Genomic DNA, 22,762 nt, shown 5'->3' with positions numbered 1-22,762 from the left:
CATAAGATATGGGTGAGAAAGAATTGTGAATCTGTACAAGCATATGTGAATCCCCTGATTTCACGGCTTTTTTTTTCTCCTGTTGTCAACATTTCCAAAGAGTAGAAATCCACTTTCATGGCAGTGGGTCAAGTTATGTGTAATTTTCATATTTCATTTTTTAAATACCAAAGAATGAATAAGCAATTTTGTTTGGCAATATGCATCCTCATATTTGGAATAGAAATCATTTTAATTTCGCTAATCACGATTTTGGTCACTTTTTTGAATGTCAGTCTTTCAATTCCTGCCATTTAGAATTAAGACTAAATAATACAAAACAAAATTGCTGTTTTTTTCTATGTAAATGCTATTCTATGTTTCAAATGAGAAATTAAATTTCATAAAGTCGCATAAAGTTTGAATTTTTATTATTGATACCAGAATTGAGAATTTACCCCAAATATATACCACTTCATCATCTTTGGTGAGAAATACTTTGTTTTAAAATGTGTGTTGGTTACATGTAACATCACCTTTATTGGATACAATTCAGTACAATTATAATAAATTGTCATTTAGTAAATTATTTCAGCTCACTTGTACACATGTCAAGTACAGTTCTGCAAAATAAGAACAATTGCATGTATGGTACATGTGCATGTGGCAACTGACCAATAAGAGTGCCTGCTCAAGAGGAAATTGAATCATGTAAATCCAATAGAACTGCCTAAAATGACCTCTCTAATACTTAAAATCCCCTAGAACATGCCTAATAGTGACCTCTCTACCATGTAAAATCCCCTAAAACTGCCTAAAAGTGATCTCTAACAATAACATGTAACATCCTGCAGAACTGCATAATCTGACCACTGGGGGGGGGGGGGGCACTAACTCAGCTTTGACTGTCTCAATGAAATCTATGATGCTTAAACTAAAGGCATCTTGAAACTTTCTTAGAGACGAGTCAACAAAGACTTATCTTCAACTCTGCTTAGTGATAGAAGATAAGGAAGGGTTTCAAGGCAACAATATCTGGTATCTATGATTGCTAAGAAAGGCTGTTTCAACAAACTACCGGTAATAAATAAAGCTGAATATAGCAAGATCAGATTTGACAAATCATATTTATCAGACAAGCAAGGCTTTTAACAATGAGCATATATTTTATTTTCCTAGAAACCTCACAAAGCAAACTGTTAATCATATTATCTGATTCAAAACATGAAACAAGTTTAGTTTCATGAGATGATTTGACAAAATTAACAAGCGACCTAGCGGCCGATATAGCTCCGCTGTGTTTATGTAGAGAATAACTATTTTTGACACATGTTGATGAAGAAGGTGGAAATCTTTGATAGCTCAATCAAGTGGACAGAAAAAAGTGGCTAAAATAAGCTGCAAAAATACACCAATGAAGATTTCATCATACATGACAACATGTCAAAGCTATCTGATGAGTATTTTTTTGAGAATAAAATTTTCTGACCGAAAATGGCAACAATTGCCCCCAAAAATAAAGATTGCAGATTTCATCATAATTTCAGAAAATCAAATTTAGTTCATATATAAAAACCTGTATACCAAATTTCAAAGCTGTTAGACCAGTACTTTTTGAGAAACGCATTTTTTGACCACAAATGGGAAAAATTCCCCCAAAAATGCCAAATTGCAGATTTCGTCATAATTTCATTAAATATCATTTAGTTCATCTATGAAAAGCTGTATACCAAATTTCAAAGCTATCAGACGAGTAATTTTGGAAATACACATATTTTGACCAAAAATGCCAAAAATTGCCCCAAAAATGCAAAATTACAGATTTCATTAGAAATTCAATATATATCACTTAGCTCATCTGTAGAAACCTGTATACCAAATTTCAAAGCTATCAGACCAGTACTTTTTGAGAAACACATTTTTTGACCAAAAATGGCAAAAATTGCCCCAAAATTACAAAATTGAAGATTTCATCATAATTTCAATAAATATCATTTAGTTCATCTGTAGGAACCTGTATACCAAATTTCAAAGCTATCAGATGAGTAGTTTTGGAAATACACATTTTTTGACCAAAAATGGCAAAAATTGCCCCAAAAATACAAAATTACAGATTTCATCAGAAATTCAATATATATTACTTAGTTCATCTATAGAAATCTGTATACCAAATTTCAAAACTACCAGACCAGTACTTTTTGAGAAATACATTTTTTGACCAAAAATGGCAAAAATTGCCTTAAAAATGCAAATTTGCATATTTCTGCACAATTTGAACAAATCTGAAATAGATCATCCCTAGGGACATATGTACCAAATATCAAAGCTATCTGACTGATAGTTTTGAAGAAGATTTTTAAAGATTTTTTTACCAAAAATGACAAAAATTGCCTTAAAAATACCAATATACAAATTTCACCACGAATTGAAGAAATCTGACTGAAGTCACCCTAAGCAAACTGCATATCAAATTTCAAAGCAATCGGACAAGCGGTTTCAGAGAAGAAAACTGAAGTGAGGTCCTCCCAAGTGAACTGCATATAAAATTTCAAAGCAATTGGACTTGCGGTTTCAGAGGAGAAGGCAATTGTTGACGGACGACGTCGGACGACGACGACGACGACGGAAAATCAACCTATTTGATAAGCTCCGCGTCGCTGACAGCGGAGCTAACAAAAAATAGAAACTGAGGGCTATCAAAAGTGATACCTATCACAATAAACTATAAACTACTTATCGAAATAATTTGACTCGCAGTTTTGATTTTCCCTTTATGAAAAGGATTAAAATTGTAAAAAAATATGAACAACAAACTGCCCTAGAATGTGCAATATAGGAGTTTAAATTTGTGGCAATTCTAAAAAAAGTGCCCATAATACTTTGCTCACATGTGGTCAGATGTGGCATGCCAGAGAGTGTATGTACTACGATATAGTTAAGCTTCTATGGGCTTATGCTTGTAATATTCATAATGTCAAGTGCACTGGAACAAGTTTTGACAAGCCAAATCTCAAATACCAAGGCAAAGTATGCAATGGTTAGCAACTGCTTCAATGAACACACATATGTACAACACAATGCATCCTGGTATATCCAAATTAGTGATACAATCTACCACACCAAAGTAAAGGTGATCAAGACAAGAATTGAGACATGCCAAGGTATACATACCACACTAAACTTCGCTCAAAGTCAACATCAGTTTCACTATATACACTTTTTGTAAGAAAACCATCAACAGAGCCACCACTATCTTTTACTTGAAAATACACTTGAAAGCCAATGGCCATGCAATTTTACATAATTGATATTATAAATAGTATAATGTCTTTCTTTAGATGGGTGCCTCTGTTTGATATGGAGAAATGTTCTCAGGAGAAATAAATAGTCCTGAAAAAGAACCTTTCAATCTTGTCTCAGAGAAATTAAATGTCTGAATGTCAAACTGTAAACAAAAGACATGTCAATCATCTTGGGGTAATTTCCATTACTGCTTGCAAAATAGCACTTTATTGTCATCAAAAATACCTTCATACCGGTATATAGGTGTCTTTAATAAAGTTTAGTTCGCATTTCATTTTATGTACATAAAGTCTATGGGAGCTTGTCTGATAGGGTAGAAAAATTTCCAGTGTCCATCCATCCGTCACTATGTATGTATTTATGTACTGTCTGTACTCTGAATCCACTTGAAAACTGTGTAATATATCACTTAATAATATGGAGATGCATCACTGGATGCAAAGCTCCTGTTGCAATCAAACGAGAATGTAATTCCCCAAAATATACAAATGAGGTTGCAAAATGTGAAAATAATTAAAAGCCTTGAACCCAGACATTACAAGTCAGATCTCTCTGACATTTTGATTTGTTACTTTAGGTAGGGTTATGTAAACATGTATTTTAATAGAAATATCTTAAATTATATTTTTTGTGAATTCGTTTTCTCAATTTTCACGGAAAAAATTACTTTTGCTATAAGTCCCTACAGATGTTCTCTTACATACATGTTAACAGCACTATGAAAAAAGCATTTTAATAATTTTGATAAATATTTGGCCCACATTTCGAGAAAAAAACATTTTGCGGAAACATTTGCCGTACCGCTGTGAATTTTGGGATGACCATTCCGAGGAATGGTGGTATTATTATTTATTCAGATAATGTTGAAACAAGCAAAACAGAATATTTTGCTAATAGATTCTTATTTTTTGGTGATATTTTACGCCTACATGTACATGGTGATTTCACCTGTTCACCTCCAATTCCCAATAAACAGGTAAACAATCACCAATGACAACAAAGGGTTTGGGCCAAACTATGGTAGTAAAAGCGTTTGAAGGTACTTGATATGGGTTAACTATACTTGGTGTAAAACTGTATTGAACATTCATTAGAAAACAATACTGAATAATTATGGTTTTTACAGATTTCATCTCCTATCAAAGATATACTATAATTTCTATTGATATTACACAGATTGAAGGTTGTGAAAAAGTTTACATATTATAATTTCCTCCCATATGACCTTTGTTTCTCTTTAAGTAAACATGGCCTATAATGTCCTTGATGAGTCACTGAAGCCATACCAGTGTCCTACAGTAAGAATGACTTCCTACACACAATAAATAATATTCTAGAATCTGAAATTCCAAATTCTTAGTTATTCTGAGATTGTTTCAAAACTCATTGCCTTTTAAATTGAAACATGTACTGGTACATATCTAAATGGAAAAGATAAGATATCAACCGAACAAATTTTAAAGCAATTGCATGACTTCACAGCTGCTTTTTTTAACAAAAATGTTACAAAATCTTTAAACATGTACAACATTGATTGCAAAATGAATCAACTTGCCCAAGCCTGAACCAGAACATTTCTAGGTTAGCAGAACACTAAACTTTACAGCACAAAGAAGACCAAACACTGACTTTTTAACACAATACAATATCCTGTTGAAAAGGAAAAATGTTGATGTCAAAATGATAAGGAACTTTGTTTTCAAAAAGTATCTTACACAAGCTGCATTTAGAAAATCTGACTTAAGTTTTAACATCTTTGCATAGAACAGCAGACCATAATGCATCTCCACACCTAACATCAAAGTGGCATACACAGCAGTCGTTGATAGATACAGTGGGCAGACAGACAGAAAGTCAGACATACATACATACAAACATACATACATACATACATACATACATACATACATACATACATACATACATACATACATACATATAACCTATATACATACATACATACATACATACATACATACATACATACATACGTACATACGTACATACATACATACACTGGATCTTCAACTTCAGATAAACTCCTTTGTAATACATAAATTTGGCAAAAGGGAAGCTATTTTAATATTTACTTCTGCAGCTCACTCTTCTATAAATGATGAACTCAACTGAACTGATCTCAATATTGCCGTCTACCACTGTGACACTTGCACTATATTGCAGATCAGGATGTAGCAGGTGCAGCCAACGGAGCTATTCATCGAAAAAGCTATTCCAGGAGCAATTTTTGAGGGCAGGGGAAATTTTAATTTTGCTAGGGCAGGGGACATGTTTTAGGTGGTAGGGGAGCAAATTTAGTTTTTTTGTAGGGCAGGGCGGATATCGGTTGATTTTCCTGGGGACAGGGCTTGGCGAAAATTTTTTGAGGGGAATTGTTTCCAGGGCAGGGGAAATTGGCAAGTTTTTTTCGCCACAGGGCAAGGGAGCTTCCAAATTCACGGTGGGGAGGGGAAACAGGCAAAAATAGTGGGGAGTGGGTAAAAATGAAGTTTGAGTGTGGGAGGGTAAGTCGAAAAATTTTCTGTGGGAGGGCAAATTATGAACAGCTAATTAATTACCCTCTTGATTTAAAATAAGTCAGTTCACATTATTTGTCATGCACAATATATCTTATCATAGTAAGGACCTTTTTAAAAGTGCATTTTTCGTTGGCTGCACCTGATGTAGTATTTAAGAAATGAGACATGGCAGCAGATCTGACAACCACAAGCGCATTGTATGAAGAAAACAATTGTGCTACTCTATAAATAAATGTCACATCATTGGTGGATAGCGACAGTATGATTATAAGGAAATACATGTTCCTAAATCGTGCTGGTAGATTTGCAAAAGCTTGATGAGTACTATGTAAGGTTATCATTTCTAACATATAAATGAATCCTATGACATAATAAAAATAGAAAATATGTAGTAATAATATGAATTTCGGGATCAAGCATTCACAAATGTTCAGGGAGTACACAGTGCCCTATAACAAGTCAAGAATGAAGTCATGTCAGAGTGGTTAAGTCATGACCTTTGGACAGGTTACTTTGGTTTGGAGACGAGCACGCAAGCATATTTTCATTTATTCGTGTGCGTTCTCACTCAAAATGTGAGATAAAATATCAACATAAACGTCTTGTTTTCAACTCAGTCAACAGGCAAGTTAGTGATTACATAATACATAATGACGACAATAAGTTATAACCATCTTTTCAGAGTACTATCCTGGAAGTAACCCGGTACCATCGGATAAACAGAGGTGTGTTTCAATGTTACAACTCTGTTTTCACTACGACAAAATTTGATCCTTCATTAAATGTTTATGAAAACTACATTAGCAAACACTGCGTGCGTGGTAACACGGAAATCGTCACCATGTTGTGAGCAAACTTACTCGTGTCTGGGTTCTTGATCCGGGTTTGGGCACCTGACATTTCTATGATGAGCTTAGCTCCCCGGTCTTTCTCTCTGGACGTTGAAGAAAAAGAAATTGTTATTAATAGGATAACGTTAAAAGTAAACATAAAACCGAGAGCATGAACTGAAGTTATTCTCAAGTAAATGCGTTTTTTTAAAAAAAGTGGCAACTGAATATTACCTACCTTTGGTTGAAAGGACGGACCCTTACTGCTACTTTCACCCTGCAAGGATAAGACAGGTCGAGTTAATCACACTTGCTTTAGTTAAAATATAACGATAAAATTTGAACCACAGTATAGTTAGAACTGCTTACGATTCCCCCGCCTCCGCCATGGTACTGGCTGTGCACTACACGCTTCTTTTTAACAGAAAATAAGGTTAAACTTCTCTGATGAAATGATCGACGACAAGGAGAATCGACCGCAGAAAGGTATACTTAATTTGATATTCATGAACTCAATGTTATGAGCTCCTAGCAACACACAAACCAATGACGTCATGAATTTTGATTAGGGCTTTGGTTCTACCATTATCATAGAGCTGAGGGATAAGTACAGAACGGATCGACGCGTCACAGGCTTTTTGTTGATAGTTTGTGAAGGTGTAGTTTATGCTACGCTCCGACGTTCTTTAGCCTTATGGCTGCAGAACAGAACGTCGGAACGTAGCATAAACTACACTTTTACAAACTATCTAGCTCTGCATTGCAGCACATTCGCTCGTGAGCTATTCAGCTCTGGGACTATTCGCCCCATATGTGTACAAGCGAGAAAAAGACACGTCTATGGGGCGAATAGTCCCAGAGCTGAATAATTCAGCTCACGAGTGACTGTGATGGCAGTGTGCACTTGTGTTACTAGCTCTGCATGGCAGGGCTGTGTGCTACCGGCGTTATACGGCCTCCCATGCCACAGGCGCTCCTTAGCTAGGTAGTCTGCTAAGTAGATCGATTTTCGGATCAATCTATTGATCCCGTAGTCGATATGCCCGCCACTGCAACATAAATACGAAATATGTCACGTGTCTGACGCAGCACAAATGACACTCATGCTGATACGACACAGGAACAGGAGATATAGGCCTAATGGGTAATAACCTCTAAATATATATATATTATATATATATATATATATATATATATATATATATATATATATATATATATTATATATATATATATATATATGCACACTGAGAATCTAGGAACTTGTAGGCCTAGTTGTCACTCCACAGGCTGTTTCATGCGCTGAGCAATCATTAGGGGTGAGGATTTGGCGGGAATGGGACTGTTTATATTGTGTTGCAGATGAGTATGCATAATCAAGTAAGCGGTCGCGGCCAATGGCAAGTCAGTTATTAATGAGGAGGAATTTGCTATGACTGCAAAGTGGCCATTTATTCTGACTTTTTTATTCTCACCGAAGGCTTTCAAAAGCCATATCTCTTTTAATACCAAACTATTGCATAAAGTTAGCTAAACTATAAAATTTCATTTGTACTAGGTATATCAACAGTGTACATTCACATCAATACAATGCAATATTTTCTAAAATATTTTTCGGATATCCTTGAACCAGTTTAAGGCTTAGGTCGCCGTGATTTCGGTCGATAGGAATGTTCAAATTGTTGACAAAGTTGACTATGTCATTTACGATGACTTGCCTACTATTGTATGTTTGTAACTAGCCCCTGTACTTTGCATGGCTCTTTTCATTTCAGTATCGGTTTTCAAATATTCCCTTTTTCTTATGCCCTCAACATGAGCTATGGTCAATAGTTGCCCATTTAACATTTTTTACATTTATTACACGAAAGGTTTGCACGAAATACATTCTAAGATGGGCGCTTGGTCTAGATGGGCTTGCATGAAATACATTCTTTACATTTAATACATTCTTTAAATTTATTACCCGAAAGGTCTGCACAAAATACATTCTTTACATTTAATACAGTTTTTACATTTGTTACACGATAGGTCTGCACGAAATACATTCTAAGCTCGGGTCGGGTCAAGCTGGGCTTGCACGAAATACGTTTTTTACATTTAATACATTTGTACATGAAAGGTCTGCACGAAATATATTCTTTACATTTAATATATTGTTTACATTTATTACCCGAAAGGTCTGCATGAAATACATTTTAAGCCCGGGCTGGGTCTCGCTGGGCTTGCAGGAAATACATTCTTTACATTTAATACATTTAAATCAATTTTTACATGAAAGGTCTGCACGAAATACATCCTTTTTTATACGTTTAATACATTTTCTCAATGAATGTCCGTACGAAATACACCTAACTATCGAGACTTCGTCAGGAGGGCCAATCGGACTGCATCGGGAGTTTGGCCCGATCTTGCACGAACATGAAAGGTCTTCACGAATTTCATACGATCGAGGCTAGGTCTAGATGGGCTTGCACGAAGTGTATGAAAGGTCTGCATTTTTGAATTTTATTTATTTATTTATTTTATACAAAATGATACACAAAACACCACAAAATGAACAAAATTGTGCATGGATTACACAGAAAAGTCTAGACTTATTTCCACTGGGTCCATATTGACAAAAGACTAACAAAACAATGGGAAAAAATACAAAGTGAGAAATCCGACAACAGAGAGTAAAACAAGCACTTCCAATAGATAAAATAAAACTGACTAAAACCCTCTGAAAATCACACCAAAAATTAAATGAAATCACTCCTGATACAATTATGGAAATCCGGTCACGACATGCGACATGCGACCTGCGACTTCAAAACTGCGACCTGCGTCCTGCGAGTTTGAAATATGCGACCTGCGACTTCGGCATTTTGATAACCTGTACCTGCGTCCTGCGTGTTTGTCAAACTGCGACCTTCGACTTCACAACTGAGATGCAAATAGTAATAAAGGGAAAGTGGCTTCACACATCAGCCATCTCGTCTTGTATGTGCTTTGGTGTGTTTAGTGTCTGAGTTGTGTTTTGGCTGTTAGTGTGAAAATTAACAAACGAGTCGTTAATTTTAAAATAAGCCATGGCGAGACGTGGGCGTAGTCGAGTGTGTCTTAGACAACCGTGATCCTTTGACCCCACGTTTCGAAACCAGTTCGGTCTCTTCCTCAGTCGCCTATGTATATCTCTTTCTTATTTTTATATATTGTGTCTTATGTATCTCTTGTTTTTCTAGCCGGGAAACTAGAATATTATGTTTGGATCGTTTTGTGTATATTTATTTCTTGCCTTGTTCCAAAGCCGTGGACTTTGGCGTGTACCAGTATATCGCTAATCATTTCTTTTGTATGCGATGATCGGTTGTTAAGGAAATATTTCATTCGTCCTTGTCTATGTGTTCCCAGTTTTCGCACATCGCTGTTTTTATAGCTTGTGTTCTTATATATATTGTTGCAAAAGTTTTCGTTGTGAAGACTAGTAAGTGTTTTCTTTGTTTTTCGTTTGTTCGCTTGTGTTCTAGTAGGGTTTTCAGGGGATTTTTTTCTATTACCACCAGTATACTTTTTTTGATGCCTATGGATAGATCTCAGTGAGAGAAGAACAATGTTTTTTACCTGGTGAAAATTGAAGCAACCAAACTCAAGTTACAGAATTTTAAACTATTAAATTTTGCATTTTAATTAGAAAAATCTTTTTAATTAAATCCCATAGGCATGTGGTTAAGGTCACGGCACCAATTTTATAGAGAATTTTGTTTTCAAAAGCAATGAAAGTGTCATATCTTTTCTATTTCTTGACCAATTTTGATGAAATTTTCAGTTTAACAAGTGTTCATGGCAATGAACATACTATTACCATTCATTAGAAAATTATGCCACCGTTTCCATGGAAATATGATATTATAATTACTTATTTGCATAATCAAATAAATGAAAGCAGTGAAAGTATATTTGTCTTTGTCATTTCTCAACCAATTTTAATGAATTTCAGAGTACAGAGTCTATACACCCTATACTTCATTCAGGAATCAAATTATTTATGCTGTTACCATGACGATCAATGAATATAAGGTTTTCATAAAGAGCATGATTGTCAAACACATGCATTTTGCAGTGTAGCATGATTTAGTGAAGCAACTGTGTTAGAATTGCCATACCGTATACTGTCATTGTTCAATATTATTGACTGAAATGCTAATTTACAGGAATCAAATTATTTATGCTGTTACCATGACGATCGATGAATATAAGGTTTTGCATAAAGAGCATAATTGTCAAACACATATGGATTTTGCTGTGTTCCTTTAGCACGATTTAATGGCATTGTCTGCTAAATTGTTGCAGTATACTACTACCATGTGAATCATGCAATAAATGTTACCATGGAAACATTTGTACAATGTAATATCCAGATTTCTGATTTGCTTTACTTAAGATGCCTAAAAATCATGCAATATGCCAATATGCACGAAGATACAAAATCAGTTTGGCAATGCAATTGAATGATAGCTATCATCAATGCATATCCTCTAGCAAAAGATCTCCTCTTTTAAAGTCCATAAGCAATGGAAAACACCAGGAAGTGTCCTCGTCTTCCTCGTCATATTTTATCAAATACTCTGTTTTCAATGGATTTTTTTCATTTTTTTTCACAATCTTAAGTACACTAGCACGAAACCATTCAGGTTCATTGGCACCCTCCTCGATACATTTATGGAGTACATATTTGTTCACTAATTGTTCAGGATCATCAATCAGAATGGGGAGAAGTTCCTGTTGTTTCTTGATTCGTCGTTTCCTTCTGGAATCATGTAATTTTGCAGCAAGTTTGCGTTTCTCCGTCTGAAAGTGTTCTGCCAGTTTGTCAGACACGACAGAGTCTGATGTGTCCGTTTGTTCATTAGTTTGTACCGGATTCAATTTTATTATTTCTTTTAAATTACTGATTAACTGTGGGAGTGTATATTGGATTCCTTTCTTTGATTGTTGGAATAAGTCCTTTGGTCCCTTTGAATGCAGTACAGCTCTGTGGAAATTTAGCTGAAGTATAACTGCAGCACGCTTCTCCTTATCAGACATGTTTATCAAATGTTCTTCAACTGATGTCCACACAGAATCTATCTTATTTGTCAATTCAACCTTCTTCGAGTACTGTTTTTCTTCTGCCTTTTTCTTATCCTCCTGTTTTTTCTTCAGTATGTCTAATTTCCTTGCTTGTAGGGCTGTCATCCTATCCTTGTACTTCTGTTTGTAGCTACATGCACCTTTCCTTGCTTTTTCAAGCAGTTTTTCCTTTTCCTCTTGATCCATATTATCTAACTATGCCTTGGTTTTATTGTTCGCCCACATGACCAGTGTTTCATAGCATAGGGTAGTAGCGGCAGGTTTTGTCCTGACAAGCAAATCTAATATAGCAAAGTCTCGTTCGCCGGCTACATTGGTTGTTGGTACACTTGACACAGACTCCTTCTCTCCATCACTCAGATCACAGTATTTTCCACCTGGCAACTGCTCCTCACACTGCCTTTCTAAAATGATCAATAAAGAATGCATCAGCATTTCCAACGCTTGTACTGTCAATGAGTCAAATTCCACACTACCAGTTTCCTCCATCAACTTGTCGTAAAGAGCATCCTTGTGGATAGGTGCAACTTCTGGTGCAAACATTGGTTCCCCCTCGAGCACTGTGGTAGCATCATGAGTCCATCTTTCTAAGCCCAACTTCATCTGTAAAAGATGTTGATTCATGTCAAGGATATTATCAACTTTCTCCACTATTCGCCAATATGGCCCAGTTACAACCTTGTCGATCAAACCCAGAGCACGAATTTCAGCCTTGTACACCGGTATTTGTAAATCCTCTGAAACCGCTGACAGTAACCTGTTGGGGTTTGGCCAGTTTGTAATAAACTGGAGTATATCACTGGCATGGTAATACACTGCCGCTGCATTGTAGTACATGATGTTGAACCTGTTGCCCTTATAGGATTCTAGCATCATTTTTTCATTTTTACTTTTCAAATGTACAAGAAAGTGTGAAGCCACACCAGACTCCTCGCAGCCACGGGGGTGGAACGCTTTAACAGCTGTTCTCGTCAACCTCACAGCTCCTGATTCACTTGTCTCAATGGCGTATTTCGGTTTATGTTCATCTAAAGCAATGCTTTCAAAAATTTTGAGAACACTGTTGGACTCTTGTGCAAAATTAGGCAGTACATGAATTTTGCAAAAGAAGTTAAACATCTTTCCAATATCAGCTTTGTGACTGTCAGATAAGTGGTCCCAATCCTTAGTTACTGCTGGAAGTAGCTTTTCAGCAATACTTTGATCTGCCTGTTGAAGGTGCCTATAGTTGGCCCCTGATCAGACATCGTACTGTTTATGGACATTATCAACTTGGCTACAACATCTTCTTTGTCAGAACTGTTGCCTGTGACTGCTTCTGCAAGGTAACATATGGAATCTTCAAATGATTTCATTACATCATTAGTAGTACTTCCGGGCATTTGATGCATTCCAAGTGTCATGGTTTGACCGCTGGGCAAAGTGACCTGGTAGCCTTGATAATGTTTATGAAACTTACTGGTGCCATCCTGGTGAAGACAGGTCTGAGGACTTGATAGCATTGCCTCTGCAACCTGGGTAGCAGCAATATGTTTGGCTTCTACTAGCAAAGTGCTTTTTAAAGCATTACTAGGGAGTCTCCCAATGTTTTTCTTTGCAAGCTTGCTCAAGACAGTTGTGATGACCTTGTTTACAGCATTCATGCTTACATTCAGTGACAACAGTTCCATGACAACTTCGCGAATTTCTGGCACATACTTCCCATCGCAGAAAGTTATAATGTCCTTGTCCTCTAAAATATCAGAGAGTTGTTCAAGCTCAGCTTTGTCCTTTTGTAACCTTTCAACTTGTTGCTGGAGGTCATTCATCAGTGAAGGGTTATCACTATCACACTTTGTCTTTTGCCTGAAATAACTCAGACTTTTCTGCAGTTTTATTTTTTCTCCTTTAAGTTTGTCAACTACTTCCTTAGCAGCTTGCAACTCACGGCATTTTGTCTGAAGGGTCTCTTTGACGGCAGCTGTCGCTTCTCTGTCAGTGTCTACAATCTGTTTTAAGCGTTCAACTTCCTCTTCCTTTTGTGCATTTGTTGTTTTTAGGTTTGAGATAGTTTCATCTCGTCTCTTCAATTTTTTATTCACATTTCTGATATTGACTGAGTTTTGTTTGGTTTTCAGCTTGATCAATGTTGACTGTGTCTGTTCAAGTAGTTCTGAGTTCTTTTCATAATCCTTTCTCAATTTGGTTATGGTTTCATGGAGATCATCCCTATCAGTGTGGAGTTCCAGCAGTTTATTGGTAATAGAATTTAACACACTTAGTAGGCGTTCATATTCAGCTTCTATGACATCATTTTCCATTTCTAAGTCATCAACAGTACGTTTCAAGCTATGATTCTCAGCAACAGCTGCAGCAGCAGTAGCAGCTAAATCTATGGAGTCTGTGGATAGTTCAGTCAGGGAACTGTTAACAAGGTGACTGGATGCTTTCATAGGTAAGGAGAAAGTGTCTGCCATGAACTTTTCCTTTGCAACATGCTGCCTATTACTGTTCAACTTGACTACCTTATCATACACAGTTTTGCCCCTGGCATACAAGGTGGCATCTGTTGCTCCACCGTCTTTAAGGCATGGGTAGTTTTGGCTTAGTTGCTTTGAAACCCCTTTAACAGAGAAACTTCTGTCCTTCTTACACTGAACAACACAGTGGTAAATGTCACCATTTGTCACAACTGCCATGGTCTCAACATACAGCTGCTAAGACTGCAAGAAATAAAAAAGTCAGTTCAGTGTTTGTAACACATCATTTGTGTATTACATTTAAAACAATCACCTTCAATTACTATTGATTTTATAAAATAAATCATTAAAATGATTTGTTCATTACAGATATCTTGTGTAAAATCTTTTTTGTTAAAGTTACTCAGCTCACTGCTCATAAAAACTGAAACTGGGCTAGAGGAAACTACTTTTGTTTTTACAGTTTAATCAATCACCTTTAATGAAAATTAATTTGATAACATAAATTATTAAGTGCTGTTTATTTACATATATCCTGTGTTCAATCTCTCTTTGTTAACATTAATAAGCTCACTGCTGATAAAAACTGAAAGGGGCAGGCAAAAACTACAGCTGTTTCTACCAGTACAACGCACATATTAAAACGCTGGAGGAAACTACTTTTGTTTTTGTTTTTTACCTATCAAAGCCACGGACGAAAACGCCCTCTACGACTGATTACAATTTCGACATCTCAAGAACATGAACAACCTAAGATGTCAATATTTAGCGACAAATCTATTCTAAAGTTTATATTTATTACTCATTAAATACAGATGCCATGTTTTTTTTCATCAATACGTAAAAAATCGAATGGAAAATAAGTGACAGAACATCAGTTAGCGGCCTCGACTCAGTGGACCATGTGTTCAATTGTTTATCAACGAAATTTACGTAAATTCACGCCATTTTCTGTATAAACTTTGCACTAGAGACCTTTTAACAATCAGCGATAAGTATCTGTTTACGTTTTGACAAGATTTCATTCAGTAGAGAGAGTTTTTACCTCGAAAACTTGACAACTTGACGCTGTAACTTTCTCTCAGCTCCGTGGCGCGGCGGTCCTGTATAGGAATGCCTTGAGTTGTATATGGCGCGGCGGATCCAGGGACTCAGACTGGGCCTGTACCACTTTGAAATTGGCTCTCCGCATCGGTTGCGTGCACTAAATCATACAAATATCATGTGATATTGAGTCTAAGATGATCAATTTTCATGATCAAACCTTTGATGATCAAATATTTATTGTTTTTGGTTAAAAAAATACTCAAACAAAGTAAACGTTTTATCCCCATTTCTCTAATTCTCAGCCGATTTTACGTAAAACCCCTCAAAATGGAGCTTACCTACCTACCCTTACGTCAGTGTTATTTTCAAAATGGTACGGTCTAAAAAAGCGATGCGGCGATTGGTTCTCCGCAAGGCATGTCAGGGGCCTGATCGGGAAATCCGGTGCCACGCAGAGACGGCCGCTCTGACCGGCTTCTTGGGAGCCGTGTCGGACTTCATTAGCCGATCGCTTCGGAATTACCGCAAACAATTCATTGAAACTCTCACAAATTGTGAAAAATTTATCTGGTAACCGTTTCCAATATTTTTTTTCTCCATACTCTGTCTTACTGCCTTTATTTTTGAAAAAGTTTGGGGTCATGTAGGCTGCCTGCGCGCACGTAAGCGCTTTTCGATGGGAAAGTGACGTCATTCTGAAAACCCTAGTTCTAGTTGCGTAATTCGTGCGGCGAACTGTGCACGTAGGCCAACACAGCTGTGTCATCGGAGCTCATCTCTTTCCTAAATGACACCACCTATCACTGATATTACTTGTGACTGCTTTTCATACTCTCAATAAACACCAAATACCTAAAATCATGGATCAGGTCGTGATCTCGCAGGTCGCAGTTTCAAACTCGCAGGTGGCAGCTAGGCCAGAGCACCCGGAAGTCGCAGGTTGCAGTTTGACAAACACGCAGGACGCAGGTCGCAGTTTTGAAGTCGCATGTCGCATGTCGTGACCGGATTTCCATATATAATCGACATAAGAATCTTGCAAATGACGTTGTAACATTTTTGAAAAATTGTAATTGCAATCAATATTCCTTATACTACGTGGAAGGCAATCCATAACTGCGAAGCTGAACTTGTTTGAAATAATTTAGCTCCTCCTGGGATATAATTAAATTATTGGCAGAACGAGTATATTATATTGTGTATACATTTGTCTGCTAAGGGACTGGTAAGTTTCTTCAGCCTGGGGGGGGGGGGGGGCGGTGGATTATTTTTTGCCGACATCAAAAGTGGCTGACCCCCCCCCCTATTCCAAATTTGAAAACAGGGTGACCCCCCTATTCCAAATTTCGAAAACAGGGTAACCCCCCCCGCGCGACATAGGTAAAACAAAAGGTGGACATAAATTTATATTATATATATATATATATATATATATATATATATATATATATATATATATATATATATATATATATATATATATATATATTATATTTTACGTTTTACATATATTTATATTTTAAATAGTCATTCTATGTTTTAATGAAATTGTTGACATGTCAGTTGTAAGATAGGAATTTCAAAGTGTCAATCTTAAAGTTTGAATACAGTACATTTTGAATGAGCTGTATTTTGAATGAGCTGTGAATGTATTTCACACTTTCTATGCTCTTTAACAAGATGTCCTGAACTGTTGTACAGAAATGGATGTCAATCATTAATATCAAAGAGGAAAAAGCAGTAAATCAAAACTTTGATGGGTTATAAGACTTGCCAGCCATCCAATTACATCTCCTGAGGAACCATAGAGAGCCATTTTAGCCAAATCTGATGTGTGCAGAATCTGAGATGACCTTTTCTTGTAACATTGATATTTGTGCATGTTGCGTTTTCATACTGAATCCTCATAGAGAGAACAGAAAAGTATCAGGAATTTGTCATGCTTTTCATATGAAATGCAGATTTCATAAGAGTACACTTTCACTTAGCAAACATCAAGATATCTCTGGCATATATCTCTGATTTATTAAAGTATGGCGCCCGAAGGGCGCGGAGAAAAACATGAAACGTCCTGATATCTCTGATGTATATGCCTTGTATATTAAAGTCATGCACCTGAAGGGTGTGCTGAAAAATGTCTGATGTATTAAAGTAATGAGCTTGAAGAGCACGCTGAAAATTATTGAACATACAGATATCTCTGATATATGTATGCTTGATATGTTAAAGTTGGGCGTGCTGAAAAATATGACTGATTATTAAAGCTACGCGCCCAAAGGGCGCACCGAAAAATACAACTGAATGATGAAATTTGTGGCTGACACTAGCATTTTAGGCAATGATGAGCCTGTGTCAAAATTCAAAAACACACTGACCCCCCCTATTGGGCATTTCAAAAACATGGTAACCCCCCTATCACCAAAGTCAAAAACAGGGTGACCCCCCCAATGAATCCACCCCCCCCCCCTCAGGCTGAAGAAACTGACCAGTCCCTAATAAAATTTGATGCCAGGTGGGATGGAGCTTGACCCCTTATTATTTTATGCATGAGATTCAGTTTCAGATACGACACTCTTTGCTCTACACGAAGCCACCGAAGTTTTTCAAAGTGAGCTGGCCCAATATGTTCCCTGGGGTGCATATCTAGAACAAACCTTATTATTTCATTTTGTGTCGTTTGTAGTCTACTAGTATGTTTACTTACAACCTTCAAACCTCGATACCAGTAGGCACAGGCATAATCAAAAAGACAATTAGGCTAATGAGACTGTTGGCAAGAAGTTTGCGTGTTTTCCTGTCAAAAAAGTGACGTTTGCGTAACAAAAACTTAAGACGAATGTTTGCCTTCTGAATTATTTGTGAGGCCATACTCTCTCCTGATAGTGTTTGATCCAAATCGGCACCCAAATAATTAACAGTATCCTTGGCGATGACATTGGTATCGTTACAGACTATTTCCAGCTTAGACTGTTGTTTTAAGAAATGATTCGAGCCAAAAAAGAATTGACTCCGTTTTACCAAGATGTAAAGTCAATTTGTTATCCACTAACCATTCATTCAAACTTTGTAGTTCTATTAGCTTAGTTCGTTTGTATTTTACCAATATCCTTGTCAGAGACCATCAGTGCTGAGTCATCAGCATACAAAAGAAGTTTACAATTTGCAGCAGAACACGTCATTAACATATATTGAAAACAGAATCGGACGATCCTCTGGATCCTTGAGGCACCCCACAATTAATCTGATTAAATGATGACATGTGATTATTTACGTTGACCACTTGCTGTCTGCAAGTCAGATAAGAACTGAACCAACGAACAGCTTTGTGACTCAGGCCTAACGCTTTAAGCTTATCTAATAAGATCCCATGATCCACGGTATTAGACTTGGTTCAAGTCGGTGAATTTAAAAAAAAATATTTTGTAATAGTTTCTCGTGTGTCTCTCCTATTTCATACAAACCTATTTGGACTTTAGCAGCCTAGGCCAGGTTTCCTTGCGATTAATTGAGCGCGTTACCTTTTAGTCTGCGCAGTATAGTCAGTTAGTTTCTGCTGATTCCGGGAGAAACTCCCGGAATCGCCATACTTTAATAAATCAGAGCTATATGCCAGAGATATCTTGATGTTTGATAAGTGAAAGTGTACCGTTATGAAATCTGCATTTCATACGAAAAGCATGACAATGACGGAAAAAAAAAAAATATATATAATACACACACACACACACACACACACACACACACACACACACACATATATATATATATATATATATATATATATATATATATATATATTATATTTTACATACATTTATATTTTACATACATCTATATTTTAACAGTCAATCTGTGTTTTAATGAAATTGTTGACATGTCAGTTGTAAGATAGGAATTTCAAAGTGTCAATCTTAGAGTTTGAATACAGTACATTTTGAATGAGCTGTGTATGTATTTCACACTTTCTATGCTTAACCAGATGTCCTGAACTGTTGTACAGAAATGGATGTCAATCTTTAATATCAAAGAGGAAAAAGCAGTAAATCAAAAACTTTGATGGGTGTTAAGACTTGCTAGCCATCCAATTCAATCCTGAGGAGCCATAGAGAGGCATTTTAGCCAAATCTGATGTGTGCAGTGTCTGAGATGACCTTTTCTTGTAACATTGAAACCATAAAAGCACAGCTAATAATGACAAAGACTGCCTTTTTTAACTGTTATTTTGGTCATAAAAAAGCATCATTCTGGGAAACCTGAGACACAAAGGAAAACAGTTGCATCAATGAGAACGAAAGATATCTTGCAATAAGTCACTGTATCAAATATATATTGTGAAATATTTGTGCATGTTGCTTTCTCATACTGAAATCTCATAGGGAGAAAAGAAAAGTATCAGGAATTTGTCATGCTTTTCATATGAAATGCAGATTTCATAACGGTACACTTTCACTTATCAAACATCAAGATATCTGTGGCATATATCTCTGATTTGTTAAAGTATGGCGCCCGAAGGGCGCAGAGAAAAATATCAAACATCCTGATATCTCTGATATATATGTCTTGTACATTAAAGTCATGCACAGGAAGGGCGTGCTGAAAAATGTCTGATATATTAAAGTAATGCGCTCGAAGAGCACGCTGAAAAATATTGAACATACAGATATCTTTGATAAATGTATGCCTGATATGTTAGAGTTGGGCGTGCTAAAAAATGTCTGATTATTAAAGTTACACGCCCAAAGGGCGCGCCGAAAAAAGCAACTGAACGAAATTTGTGGCTGACACGATGCATTTTAGGCAATGATGAGCCTGTCGAAATTCAAAAACACACTGACACCCCCCCCCAATTGGGCATTTCAAAAACATGATGACCCCCCCTATCACCAAAGCCAAAAATAACAGGGTGACCCCCATGAATCCATCCCCGGCCGAAGAAACTGACCAGTCCCTAAGTATCGCTCAGCGGTTATGTACTCTGTGCCAGGACAATTTTCGCCCATTTAGAACTTTTGCAAGCCACATCTACCACACGGTACCCAGACATCTGCTTGTTGTTGTTTGTATTATTGTTTTGTTTATCAGTCGTGTTTTTGTTGTTGTTGACCAATAAAATTCAACGAACGTAACTGTTGTGTTGTTGTTAATGTTTCAAACTCAGAGTGTACGTTAGCAGGTAGTTGTATTGGGCCAAGTAATGATAGTGTCCTTGTAGCGTTTCTTATGACATCTACGTTACGTTTGAAACATTAACAACAACACAACAGTTACGTTCGTTGAATTTTATTGGTCAACACAACAACACAACTGATAAACATAAACAACAATACAAACAACAACAACAAGATGTCTCGGTACCTAGTGCATCTACAACCTACCCCGAGCTTATGATGTATTTCGTGCAGACCTTTCATGTCATCAATGTAAAACGTGTGAAAATGTATTAATTGTAAAGAATGTATTTCGTGCAAGCCCATCTAGACCCGGCCCCGATCATAAAATGTATTTCGTGCAGACCTTTCGTGTAATAAATGTAAAAAATGTATTAAATGTAAAGAATATATTTCGTGCAGGTCCTTTCATGTAAAAAATGTAAAAAATGTATTAAATATATAGGCCTAAAATGTAAAGAATATAGCTAGACCCGACCCGATCTTAGAATGTATTTCGTGCAGACCTTTCGTGTAATAAATGTAAAAAATGTAAAGAATACATTAAATGTAAAAAATGTATCTCGTGCAGGACCGACCCAAAGTCCCGATGATGTCCGATCGGCTCTCCGGACGAAGGCCCGATAGTTGGGTGTATTCGTACGGACATTCATTGAAAAAATGTATTAAATGTAAAGAATGTATATCGTGCAGCCCTTTCATGTAATAAATATAAAAAAATGTATTAAATGTAAAAAAATGTATTTCGTGCAAACTTTTATGTATTAGGGCCTATAAGTTAAATTTAAAAAATGTAAAGAATGAATTAGAGCATGTGCAAGATGCGACCCAAACTCCCGACGATGTCCGATCGGCTCTCCCGACGAAGGCCCGAATGAATGTATTTCGTGCATGAATAAATGTCAAAAATGTAAAACGTGCTGCGCTGATCGGCCCTTCCGACGAAGGCCCGATGGTTGAGTGTACCTTTCGTGTAATAGGCCTAAATGTAAAGAATGTATTAAATGTAAAGAATGTATTTCATGCATGAATAAATGTAAATAATGTAAAACGTGTAGAATTCTTGACTACTGGCAATTACATGTATAACACAGCGGTATTTTGACTCTGCACAAGGCCAGGGAAGGATCCAAGGAGGAGCTGGATAAGTCTCGTCCGCACCTTCGTTCCCAGTACCGTCCGGGAGGATAAGTGGGATACCATTACCCAGAATGCGTCGTAGTCGGAAGTACCGCCATATTTGACGGTGCACAGAGTGCATGTCTCCATAAGACAAAGCTTACCTAAGATTGATGTGATCTATTCGCCCGTTTACACAAACGCAATCATACCTTGTAGAGTAAGTATTGCCTCAACTTTCAAACTGTTCGCTCACTCTAACGCTCGCCCGATGTGTTGTGTTTATTTGATGTAGAACTGTCAATGTTATAACTCGATAGTGCGTGTGCACTGATGACAGTGATGTATTGTGTACCAGACTACGATATATATAGCTTTACATGAGCTTCTGTGGCGATCAACAATACGTACGTCGTAAAAACAAGACCTAAACAATTACAAAGCATGCTATATTCAACTGTTATCATTTTCCATAGGACATCAGTGAGCGCATAACAATTTGATCTCATATAGGTTTAGGCCAAACTGTGTTGTTACCCCGTTCCACTTCGCACCATCTATTCCCATATCATTTCGCACCAAAACCTCTTCGGCCCAAAAGTCACATCGCCCCAAACAATTTCGCCCCTAAAACAACACAAATTCGCCCCAAACTTATTGCCAACCGGCAAAGTTATAGCCGACCCTGCCCTCAAACTTTTCATCACCTATCTATCAGCCCAGGTCTGAAATTTTGAAAGTGTGCATATTTCGAGAAAATGACATCGTGCAATTCCGCGCACGGCACCTGAGTTGTAGGATTTAGTAGTTCGCGTGTTTTCTTTTTTTTAACATGTCGTTTATGGTTTCATGCGGGAATAAATGTTTCGTGGTAGCCATAATATCCTGACACATTAATGCTTCAAAGTTGCAGGTAAAAACAATGTTATGTCAGCATACATCGTGGTATCGTTGTTTTAGGACTGAGTTGGTAGTATTATGATGGTATTACTATTTACTTGGGCGAAGTGGTTTTAGTACGAGGTGGTACTTGGGGCGAAGTGGCATTGGACGAAGAAGTACTTGGGAAGAGGTAGTTTTGGTACGAAATGGTTTTGGGGCGAAGTTGTGCGGGGCGAACTGGTTTTTGTGTGAAGTGTCTGGACCCCTTAGTTTAGATCCTTGATAGTCGAGGCATCTTTTTCACAATGTGTTTCAGTTTTTGT

At 36.9% G+C, this 22,762-nt stretch overlaps 3 protein-coding genes across 7 annotated transcripts in view; 1 reads left to right on the top strand and 2 right to left on the bottom strand.

Annotated features, from left to right (window-relative positions):
* The window catches only part of LOC139148642 (kinesin-like protein KIF28), a 52,845-nt gene extending 45,693 nt beyond the window's left edge, over nt 1-7,152 (bottom strand). For all 4 annotated transcript variants that reach the window (XM_070720140.1, XM_070720138.1, XM_070720141.1 and 1 more), the window contains exons 1-3: nt 7,019-7,152; nt 6,888-6,926; nt 6,680-6,753 (exon numbers count right to left, since the gene is read on the bottom strand). In XM_070720140.1, the coding sequence (XP_070576241.1) occupies nt 6,680-6,753; nt 6,888-6,926; nt 7,019-7,038 (133 nt within the window). In that variant the 5' untranslated portion in view covers nt 7,039-7,152. The remainder of the gene's footprint in view (nt 1-6,679; nt 6,754-6,887; nt 6,927-7,018) is intronic.
* A 2,756-nt stretch (nt 7,153-9,908) lies between these two features.
* On the bottom strand, nt 9,909-15,404 carry LOC139147060 (uncharacterized). The gene is made up of 2 exons (XM_070717914.1): nt 15,269-15,404; nt 9,909-14,466 (listed from the first exon to the last, which is right to left on the bottom strand). Exon 2 carries the CDS (start codon nt 14,440-14,442, stop codon nt 12,934-12,936), a length of 1,509 nt encoding a protein of 502 aa, XP_070574015.1. The 5' UTR covers nt 14,443-14,466; nt 15,269-15,404; the 3' UTR covers nt 9,909-12,933.
* A 6,249-nt stretch (nt 15,405-21,653) lies between these two features.
* Nucleotides 21,654-22,762, top strand: part of LOC139147059 (putative histone-lysine N-methyltransferase 1) — a 79,646-nt gene continuing 78,537 nt past the window's right edge. For both annotated transcript variants that reach the window (XM_070717913.1, XM_070717912.1), the window contains exon 1: nt 21,654-21,777. The gene's annotated coding sequence lies outside the window, so the exon portion shown is untranslated. The remainder of the gene's footprint in view (nt 21,778-22,762) is intronic.

The sequence above is a fragment of the Ptychodera flava genome, chromosome 13, assembly GCF_041260155.1.
Source record: "Ptychodera flava strain L36383 chromosome 13, AS_Pfla_20210202, whole genome shotgun sequence".
NCBI classification, from domain to species: domain Eukaryota; kingdom Metazoa; phylum Hemichordata; class Enteropneusta; family Ptychoderidae; genus Ptychodera; species Ptychodera flava.
Note: the sequence above shows the minus strand (reverse complement) of the source record. Positions and strands in the feature narration are given on the sequence as shown.

What these genes read in the sequence shown, in the direction of transcription:
- LOC139147060 (XM_070717914.1), bottom strand. Translation starts at nt 14,442, where the DNA reads ATGGCAGTTGTGACAAATGGTGACATTTACCACTGTGTTGTTCAGTGT.